At 39.9% G+C, this 11,008-nt stretch overlaps 4 protein-coding genes across 4 annotated transcripts; 1 reads left to right on the top strand and 3 right to left on the bottom strand.

Moving 5' to 3' along the window:
- Positions 1–6: 6 nt before the first annotated feature.
- On the bottom strand, positions 7–300 carry HO173_012683 (uncharacterized protein; the record flags this gene model as incomplete). The annotated part of the gene is made up of 1 exon (XM_037314518.1): positions 7–300. One exon carries the CDS (start codon positions 298–300, stop codon positions 7–9), a length of 294 nt encoding a protein of 97 aa, XP_037158578.1.
- An 88-nt stretch (positions 301–388) lies between these two features.
- Positions 389–2,751, bottom strand: HO173_012682 (uncharacterized protein; the record flags this gene model as incomplete). The annotated part of the gene is made up of 4 exons (XM_037314517.1): positions 389–1,423; positions 1,473–2,135; positions 2,183–2,599; positions 2,656–2,751. The coding sequence occupies 4 exons, from the start codon at positions 2,749–2,751 to the stop codon at positions 389–391; spliced, it is 2,211 nt and encodes a 736-aa protein (XP_037158577.1).
- A 1,284-nt stretch (positions 2,752–4,035) lies between these two features.
- On the top strand, positions 4,036–4,944 carry HO173_012681 (uncharacterized protein; the record flags this gene model as incomplete). The annotated part of the gene is made up of 1 exon (XM_037314516.1): positions 4,036–4,944. One exon carries the CDS (start codon positions 4,036–4,038, stop codon positions 4,942–4,944), a length of 909 nt encoding a protein of 302 aa, XP_037158576.1.
- Positions 4,945–5,786: 842 nt separating this feature from the next.
- HO173_012680 (uncharacterized protein) lies at positions 5,787–6,301 on the bottom strand (the record flags this gene model as incomplete). Its single annotated transcript, XM_037314515.1, has 2 exons — positions 5,787–6,016; positions 6,073–6,301. The coding sequence occupies 2 exons, from the start codon at positions 6,299–6,301 to the stop codon at positions 5,787–5,789; spliced, it is 459 nt and encodes a 152-aa protein (XP_037158575.1).
- Positions 6,302–11,008: the final 4,707 nt, after the last annotated feature.

Here is an 11,008-nt window from a genome sequence, read left to right as displayed (position 1 = left end):
GCAACCCTAGTACCCCTTCCGCACCGCTTGGATAACCAAAATGCTAGCCTTGACGTTGCCGCTGATCAGAGCCTTGCTCATATGACTCAGGCTTTGATCAACATCCCCTTTCGAGACATCGGTGCCCTCATACGACATGCCTCGCTGACCTCGGCCCAGCACCACCAGGTCACCTGCGTTCTTGGGCGAGAGCCCAACCTCCGCCTTGGCGCGTTCCACACACTCATCCCATGTGTTCAGCGTCTCAACCGTATCGAAGAAGACGCGCGATTGCATTTCTCCCGGTAAGGAGTCGGCCATCGACTGGAAGAATGCCTCGCTATCACTTTCCGGCACAACGCTCGTGACAACGGTGGCATTGCTCTTGCCCGTTCCAGCCACCATGGTCTCATCGCTCGGTCCCTTCAACATGCACAATGGTAGCGGTGACATTCGGGTTCCGGGCCAGTCGCAGAACGAAGCGCAGGGCGACCCGGTCATCCACTGATCCGACATAGGGGAAGAAGATGTGATGACTGAGATCTCGGAGCGGTGCCGTCGTATGTAACCCATTGCTTCGCAAGCTGAGGTCGGTAGCAACGCGGGTCAATGACCGCGGCTCTTCGCGTGGGATCGCACCAAAGCCGTTGTTGATGAACACCGCTGCGTTGCATGGTGCGCTTTGGAAGAAGTCATAGACAAAGGAATTATATGACGCATTGCTGAAAGTACCATGAGTCCCTTCACCAAAAGACGCCGTGGCGATTTCGGAAAGGCTACCACTCTCGCTCCAAGGAAGTAAGACCATATCAGATGTAGTGTCCGTTGCCCGTTCACCCAGCATGGCGGCGTACTGTGTTTCAGGTGCGAATTGTACTTCTCCGGAAACAGCAACATTGTTGAGCTGGCCAAAGGTGTGAAAAGCGTTCACCACGGGATCTCGATTCGACCAGTCGTCTGCTTCGGACTCTTTCATCACAGACGAGAGACGTTCCGTGAGCTCTAGCATTCGAAGTCCATGCACTTCGAGGGGTCGCTGCGGGCCTGAGGATTGCCTATCTGTCTCGGTTCCTGCGACTTTGCCATCCTTGCGAGGGTGAACCTTAGCAACCGCAGTATTAGACCTCTCACCGCCCAAGAGAGCAACGAAGGTGAATATACTGGGCAAACTGTCAAGTCGGAGGCAGACGAGAAGCCTTCGACATTCTGTGATCTGCGGTTTGCCCGCCACAGACCCCCCAAAGCTGCCTGCAGCGTCTTCCGAATCAAGTCGGCTCCCGTCCCAGTTGATATCACCTCGCTTCCAAGCAGCGAGTTTCTTCTGGTACGAGGGTGGGAAGAGCGCGAGTGTTATGGGTGTTGTGGCAAAGGTGGTGACCAAAGCCATGACGACGAAGATGGTAAAGGTACGCTGACTCAGGATCTTTGCTTGGAGACCGATGTTCTGAACCAGTCAGTATCCCTGCAGGGGAGAGGGGATCCGTAAGGCTCACCAATACGATCAGCTCTACCAAGCCTTTGCAACTCATCAGAACACCAATAGTGAAGCTCTCCCTCCACACAAGCTTGTTGGCTTTCGCAGCAAGGGTACCACCGGCAACCTTTGCGATGAATGCCACCGCGATGACTCCGACGACATACGCCCAAGTAATTCCATTGTCGAGGAGGCCGAGGTTGGTACTCAAACCCGAGAGTGCGAAGTAAAGTGGGAGGAAGAATACGGTGACCAGGTCCTCAAGCTTCTCTGTGAGCTTGATGGCAAATCCTCCTTCGTGGGGACAGATCAACCCCATCAGGAAAGCTCCAAAGATTGGGTGGACTCCAATGATGCCCGTGAAGAAAGCTGAGGCGAAGACCATCAGCACAGTCAGAGCCACCACGGATTGAGTGGGGCCGTTGTGAATGCTACCACTGCGCCTCAAGAGCCACAGGAAAGCTGGGCGAATGGCGTAAACAAGGAAAAGCACATAGGCGACGCATGTGAGGAGAACGTATAGAGCCGTGATTCCGGATCCAGCGTTGACAATGGCGACGCACAAAGCTAGCAGGATCCAGCCAACCACATCATTTGCGACGCCTGCGGATAAGACGACAACACCAACTTGGGTCTGAAGTAGCTTCAGCTCGGTCAGGATTCTGCAGAGTACTGGGAAAGCCTGCATGTGCTTAGCATTCGCGAACAGCCAGGATGATATAGGCCTACCGTGATGGCCATGGCAACACCGATAAAGAGCAAGTATGTCCCGAGGCTGATGGGCACGAGACCCTTATCATCGCGGAATTGATGGTAGAGTCCGTATGCAATTGCACATCCCAGCCCGAATGGGAGAGCCATACCGGCAGCTCCAACACTGAGCGCTATCCTCCAATTCCTGACCAGTAGCCGCAAGTCCACCTCGAGTCCTACAAGGAAGAGGAAGAGGATCAGACCAACGTTGGCCGCCGTTGAGAGTGTGGGCATGGAAGCTGCGGGGAAGATTGCATTGGTGAAACCCGGGGCACGGCCGAGGACAGAGGGACCGAGTAGTATGCCGCCTATGACCTCTGCGATGACCCTTGGCTGTCTGATCTTGGAAAGAGGTAGGTGGAGGAGTCGGGTGAAAATGAGGATAATGCCAGCCTAGAACGACGATGGGTCAGTATCGGGTCCGCCGGCAGATCAATGGAGAGACATACCTGGATGATGAAGACGTAAATGGGATTCTTAGGATCGTAAGTGGAGGGATTGGATCCCTGGAGGATGCCTCCTTGGCCGGGGGCTCTGACGACCATGGCGACCGCAGGCTTCGGTGGTGGTGTTAGTGGGGCAGTGAGATGCAATGAGCGCAGCGACAGGAGAGAAGAATGTAAGAGAGCAGATGTCCGATGAGAAGAATGTTGGAGGTTAAGGTAGGTATTCAAGACAAGTCAATACCTACCCCACGCGCGCAGGTCAATGTGGTGAGAGTGGCTGCAAACATAGCTGCAAACAATGGTTCCTTTCTCTCTTTAAAACAAGGCTAGGCCTTGCCCGCCCGTCACAGCACAGAGTCTATCGATCAGCCATGGTCGATCGAAGGAAGAGAGAGTTACATGAATAATCATCATGTGATCCATCTCAGTTTTTTGACCGCTCTTTTGCGCTCTCTCCTGCCGCATCCAGGTGGTTACTTTGTTGGGTGGTGGAGGCTTGACGGCTCTTCTAAAGTAAAGTAAGTACAGAGTAAGTAGAATCTAGACTCTTAGCGCACCTCGGCAGGCGCGTTTATTAGGTAAGCTGGCCCATTTAGCGTACTCTAAGTCTAATCTTACATACGACCCTTGCAAAAGCTTGGCATTCACCGAGGCGGATTTTCCACGTCGGATAATTCTTCGACGGCGCAAGGTGCGTTTCTGTTTTGTATAAGATATCATTTTTAGCCCAGTCGACTAAAGAAGTTAACGTACTGAAACTTGTGTGATCGTGGCCTCCGTTATCGAGTTACATACGAGTATTGATAGAAGATAAGTTTTGTGACTTTCTCGCGCCTTCGGTGCAATCGGGTTCCCGGACCCCGAGCCCCACCACGCCACCTGTACAGATGCATAGAATGATGCATAATGCATGTGTCAAAAAAGAGTGTATATAGAAGCTGGTATTCTGATTTTGTGCGATACTAACGCTGTCGGAATCTGCAAAGTGACTGAAGATTTGTCGATATTCCGAGCGGTTGTGAGAATCGAAGAAAAAAGGAGTCACAAGAATCGAACATCAATTCTCTTGCACACACACTCTTTGATATCTACATTGTTCAAGAGTCTGTAGAATTATGCAGGTGGTGTGGGGGTCAAGATTGGATGTGAAGCTTTCGCAGATACGCAAAATGCAAGACACGAAAGTATTGACCGATTGGTTGCCGGGGCTTCCCTCAGGCTGACTGTGCATCTACTAAGGTACCTATACCTTAGCGGTCTTAGCAGTTAGTAAAGGCTGCGAACATTGGGAGAGTCATAAGGTAGTCGGTGGAAGATGTTTGCTCGCCTGTTTACGACCAATACCCTGTATGAACAAACCACCAGAGACTAAAGCATAAAAGTATGCTTGCGCTACAGCGGATCCATAATCGGATCCCAACGACAGAGACCTTGCCTCTTCGCCCCGCCATTCCACCCAGGTCAAGATTCGAGTCTCTGCCCTTCGAGCTCCGACTCCAGATATACAGCCTACTGCTCGACGGAAAGCCCCAGTACTGTCATTTTGAAAAGGCAGTGGGTGGCCGAAGCTATTCCACTCCCAAGCTCTATCCCGCCATCCTCGCCGTCAATCGCTCCATCTCCGCCGAAGCCTATCCCGTTCTGTACGGGGAGAACACCTTTCTCTTCCTCGGTACTACGCAGATTGCCGATCATCTTAACATCAATCACCAATTCCTCCGCCGTCTTGTCGGGCTGCCCAAAATTCATGACCCGTCCCTACTCCCCAAAACCTCTCGTCATTTGATCAAACACGTCGCGGCCGCGCCGTTGGAACTAGCCAGAAATGACTGGGTTGGTCGACTGCTTGGACTGGCACCCGCGATCAAGACAATCGAGTTTGACTTCTGGGTTGGCTTCGCAAGCATTCCCACCCTCGATGCATCTATTCCTGCAATCAAAAGTCTCATCGGTGCTTCGACGCAGACCTTCCGCATTGGGACTCGAGATTTCGATGCCTACCACGGCTCCGGATTTCGCTTTTCGCGCAGAAGGCGGGTAGAGCTGCCTGGCATGATATTAGCCGTGGTCGACCTCAAGGGCCTCGACCATGTGCAAGAGAAGAGCCGTCTGGTTCACAAAGCCTTGCGTTTCATCATCGAAATTATGGGACAACGGCCGCCGATGCCGAACAATACTATTTTCCCTGGCCAAGCGCTGGTATCGGTAGAGTATAGAGTGTTTTTACACAAAGATTTTGCCGGTTTTTGGTCGTCAGATGAGTTCACAGTCGAAGCTGAGACTCAAGGGTAGACTTCGATCGACACTAACGGCCAAAGTTTCGAGATTGGGTGGTGGTGCAAGAGCATGACATGGCGACGCTCGGGAACGGGTCGTGTCAACACCAAGGTGTTGTACGGCTACAAGGGTTGGTGGCCCTCCGTAGCGGGTGCAATTTGCCCAGAAATCTTGCAATGGGGGATTCGAGGACGTTCATTTAAGTCACGCTATTTCTGTTATTTGTCTGTGTAACTGAGGATCTATTGATTGGGTACATGACGAAACAGGATCAGATCAGATCTCTGTTGAAGAGATACTGATTACATGCGGGTAAAGCAAAATTCGGACCTCTGTTGAAGAGGTCGTCGCAGAAATCAAGAACATCGACCGTGTTTGCGAGTCCCAGCAACCAGATGCTCTCGCGAGGAATAAAGAAAATCACAAGCGCTTTTGTCCATCATCAAGGGTAGTGGCATCTATTGCAAGCAATTAGAAGCCGTATCACCCGGTCAAATTCTTCTGGCAACCGATCTTATTGTGGCTCAGGCAAAACATCCTGCGGCATGGGGGTTCCTTGGATCCGCCTCAACGCCGTCCTTCCGCTGGGCTCCGACGCTGCTATCCGAGCTCTTCCCAGAAAAGGGTTGCCCACTGCGGATTCGACTGCTCATTCTATCCGCAGTAGAGACCCTGAAATGGAGAAGAACGCGGTTTCAATCATCGCAACCAGCGAGAGGACCGCGATGCGGAAGCTCCGAGGATCCCCCATGCAAAGGCTATATTTACAAAGTCACATTAACTCGCATAGCGTTTCACCAGAGGTGGGGTGGGGGAGAAAGGGGATACGTTACTGGCTTGCGCTTGGGGCCCACCCTTCAAGTTGGCACCAATCCCAACGTGTTCATCACACGTTTGACAGTATTCATGTCGCTGTCCAAATACACCGCTCCTAGAACAGCCTCAACAGTGGCAGACATTGTGACCGGAGACACGACGCCCAGCGTCGAAGGGTTTTGATTGACGAATGCCACCAGACCAGTCACACGGCCAATTCTATCCAAGTTGAGGTTACCCCCAACTGCCTGTCGGATCTGGTCAAATCGAACTGAAATAAAGTCAGCTCGTGACCTCAGGCGATCCTTCGTCATGTATTTTTGTTACCCCGAGCTTCCATCCCCTCGTGCCACGCTTCTGCGATCGCAAGGTCAAGCACCCGGTCGCCCAGCACCGCGAGACGTCTGTTCCCACCAACGAGTCTTCGATTGCCTATAGTCTGGACCGGCGACCCGGCGGCTTGAAGCGCTTCCCATATCGTCCAAGGATCGCTAAATTGATAGCCAATGATCTCCTCAACCCCGCGAATTTTGTCCATCATATATGTGTGTTCCATAGCGAAGGCCGATCGGGTCGCAATGGGAAAGAGGAAGTGACGTGTTAGACAGACTTAAATGATCAAGTATAAGTAGGTCTAGAGTTATGTAGTAATGTGGACCTAGTAGTAGATAAATAAATATTCGTATATGGATCTTGTAGTAAAACAAATTCTTACGGAAGCAGAAAGGAAAACGGGGGCATCGCCCTCTTATTAAGCTTCTATGCCAAGCCTACGTATGCCAAGAGTCTTGGCCACACTTCGGCTTCGCCCGGAAGCCGAGCAACCGCGTAGCAAAAAAGTCCGCACACCGCCATCCCGGAAATAAGAGGAACCAATGATGTACGTCCCAGAGAACCAATGATGTACGTCCCAGAGGTAGAAGGATGACTGCTATGTATGACTGATGTAGAGCCTAGTGTCTATCATGGCCAAGGCTTACTAGTATTATTGACTAGGCAATCTCTATCAACTACTATTAAATAAATAATAAGAGTCTTACGATTATATTTATATCTAGTTAATACTCTAATCTATATTAAATTCTTTATAATATTCTTTATATTTCTACGTTAATTTAAATATATTAATACTTTTAATATTAATAATAATTTTAATAATTTTAAATTCGTAATAATTTTAGATTCGTAAATCGTAATAATCTTTCTTTAAAATAAATTTAAATCTCGTAGAATTTTAATTACTCGTATTTTAGATAATTAATTTAAATTTAATTAATAGTTAAGTATTAGAATTAATATAATATTAATATTAATATAAATAAGATAAAATAGAATAATAAGACTATCGAATTATATAAATAAATAAAAAGAAGAGATAATATAGTAGAAGATATCTTTATTAAGATAGTAGACTATAGACTTAATTAATATATTAAGAATACGCTTATAATATTAAGAGACTTACTTAGAATTTAAAAACGATAATAGAGTTACTGGTCGGAAAGGTATGGTATATTTCATGGAATATTCCATATCAAGTAATATCATATCGTACCCGGGTATGGTATGGGTAGGGTCGGATACCATACCATTTTTCTGGTATGGGTTTGGAATCTTAGTGAGATATTCTACGATATAATATATCTATGAGATTATATTATGAAATGATATATATATAAGATATCCCCACTGAGATTTCTATATTTATAGAATAATCCGATTGAGATATATAGAATATATTTATTCTTCTTTATTGAGAGAGAGGGAATATAAAGAGTAATTTAATATAGCTATTTATCTTTTTATTAATATTGATAATTAGAATAATAATTAGAACTATAAGCGTCTTTATTCTTCTTCTTAAAATTATAATATAAAAGAATATTTTAAATTTTAAATCTTTAAATATTATAAGAATAAAATTCTATAATTATCTTTATTTATATATTTATCTTAACGCGTTAGATAAGCTTAATAGACTTTATATTTATCTTTCTCTTAAACTCTAACTTACTCTTCTATTCTACTTTATCTCGATTCTATTAAATACTTTAAGTCTATCTCTATTTAATTAAACTTATTAACTATTTATAAATAAATTCGCTTCTCAAATTATCTTAAACCTCTTTTTTAAGATTAGATTTATTATTATTAACTCTCTCTAACTATAAGCCTATCGATTATCTCTCTATATATTATAGAGTATTAATAATATATCTTAATAAATTTATAAATATTAAACTTATCGAAATACTTTTCGTAAGCTCGTTATCTTCGCTAATATAATTATTACGAATATTAATTAAGTTTTTATATAAAGTACTATTAGCTCTTTTAGTTTAATCTAATATACTAAGATCTTCTTTAAGATTAAGTCTAATCTATTTAAGCTTATTTTCTCGATACTTCATATAAAGAACTATTATTAAAATACGAAATATCGTTGATAAATAATACTTCTAAGCACTATAATATCTTTTAGTTATTAAGAAGCACCGCTTATACGCAATAGCCCCCCGCGAAAGAATAAAGAATATTATAAGCTATTCGAGCGATTACAGCGTATTTAAGCTTTAATTTCTTTTATTACTTTAGAATTAAGAGATTCGCTAAATTATTAAAAGAAGCTTTATAAAGGTTAGAAGTAAGATTATAACTAGAATAATAATTAGAAGACTTATTATTTCTTCTATATTACTGAAGCTAATTATATCTATCCTTATTATCTAAATTCTTAATCTCAAATTTTATTACTTAATCGAGTATATCTTTATTTAGTCGACTTATTCGCTTAGCTCTTTGCAATTAACTACTTATATTAATATTTTAATAATTTTAAAATATCTTTTTAAGCGCTTCTTAGTAGATCTTCGCCTATAGCTTCTCTCTAGTATTAACCTTTTAATTTAATCTCTTTAATTTTATATTATTATAATTTAAATATAAAAGCGTAGCTTATTTATATAGATAGCTTAAATCTAATTAAGTTCGACTATAATAGATAGCTAATTTCTCGCGAGCCGTCTTAAGAGCTTTAAGAAGTTCTTTTTTTAAGAAACTCTCTTTCTTCTTAATTTTCCGAGCTTTTTATCTATATAGTTAAATAGATAATTATAGATATTAAAGACGTAATAAATTATAGCCTTCTTTTCTCTACTTATTAACTTTATAAACTTATAAAAAAACCTAATAAGCTGAATTAAATATTAAATTTATTAGAAATCAATCGAAAATTATTTAGACGTCTAGACTATAGTTTCTATTTATAATTATTTTTTATCACTTAATCTTAAGTAGATAATTAATCTATTCTTTAAAAAGTGTATAATATCGATATAAAGAAGTAGAGCGCGGATTAATATCTAATAAATTGAATTTTAGCGAGTTTTAATATTCTAAAAGAGCTTAAGAGAGCGTCTTTAATGATATTGCTTCTTTTTAGAAGATTAATATTTATCTAATATTAAAATATTCTTATCTTAAAGCCGTTTAATTTATAATATAAAAAAACCTTTTTACGCTAGTCGCTAGCATTAATATATATAGCGGTTTTTCGAACTTTAATATAATTAATAATATAATAACTAGAATAATAATAAGAAATATTATATTTTTATTAGAGTCATCGATAGGCTAACCGTACTTACCCGAACTTAATTCTTATTTTCTTTATCACTCTAACTTCTCTAAAATTTCTCGTTTATTAAAGTAATTCTAATATTATCTAAAAGTTCTTTTAAGGCTAATTAAATAATATACGCTATATAAGAAATATATTATAAATAATTTAAGAATTTAAATTCTTTAATATTAAGCGGGTTATTTACTGCGGAAATAAAAAGATAAATAATTAAATCGTCGAAGAGTGTGTTATTATTGCTAGCGTTATTAGTTATAAATCTAAGTATATAAGATTAAATCTTATATTCTATAAGAATTAAATTAATAATACTTATAAGTTTCTAACTAATATATTTATCTTCGATATACTTAAAGCTTATAAGAATCTCGTACTATTATTAATTAATATTAATAAAAAGACTAGAATTATTATAAATAATTAGCGATTATAAAATAACTAATAATCTAGAGCTAGAGAGACTTTAATATTATCGACTAGTAAATTCTTTAATAATTCTATCTCTAGCTTTATAGCTTTTCTTATTAGCCGATTCTTTATAATAAATATTAATTTTAATTATATATTAGAGTTAAGATAGCGTAAGAGTTATAATATCTTAGAATTATTAGCGACTATAAATAGAATACTAGTATTTACGATTTAGCGACGAAATTATTTCGAAAAGTCTTCGCGTATAAGCTTTCGGCCTTCTAGTATTATAAGAGAATCTTAATATTATTTTTTCTAGAGTAAATAGTAAGTTAGATATTCTATTTATCGTTTTATTTATTAATAATCTATATTATCTAGTTTAGAAATATATTTAATTTTTATAATTATCGACTAGGTTCGTTTATTATAAATTGCTTAAATTAGATTTCTTAATATATCTCTTAGACTTAATATGTACTATTATATCGCTTATTTTATAATCTATAAATAGATAAATTAGAATTTTATCGCAGTGACGATAAATAATATATGGCTTTCTGAAACCGACGAGCGCATATTCATTAAATTATATCTACTTCTGAAATTTTCTAATTTCTAAGTTCTAATAAATAGGTTAACGATCGCTACTAGATTTAGATTAATTCTATATAATCTATACTATCTTTATTTACTACTATATTCATTATTTCTTATTATTAATATTAAAAAGAAAGTAAGATTTATTACTACTTTTATATCGAAATATATTTATTAATATCTTATACTAAGTATTATTAATTAAGAAAGTCGAACTTACGCTAAATAAAGATTTAGTTAATATCTTAAGATTAAGATATTTAAAGAGAAATTAAAAGAGATACGTAAACGAATAAAATGTTAGAAATAAAATGAGATTAATATTTAATATATAAATCCTATCTTCTCGCTATAATAGAAACTTACATCGCTTTAATAACTTATACCACTTTAATAATATATCGCTATATTATTCTCGATATTTTAAATTAAAGATTAATTCTTTCTAATTAGCGTTATAATTAATAGTTATATATTTAAGAGTATATAATAACGCTAATATAGAATTAGTATTTAACTTTATTAATTTAAAACTCTAATTAATCTAGCTATTAACGCTTCTCTACTTAATATAATATATACTCTATTTACTTTAATATTAATACTCGTTTA

This window comes from Letharia columbiana (genome assembly GCF_014066305.1).
Source record: "Letharia columbiana isolate WasteWater2 chromosome Unknown Sc0000090_s0, whole genome shotgun sequence".
NCBI lineage: Eukaryota > Fungi > Ascomycota > Lecanoromycetes > Lecanorales > Parmeliaceae > Letharia > Letharia columbiana.
This window is presented reverse-complemented; position numbering and strand designations above follow the sequence as displayed.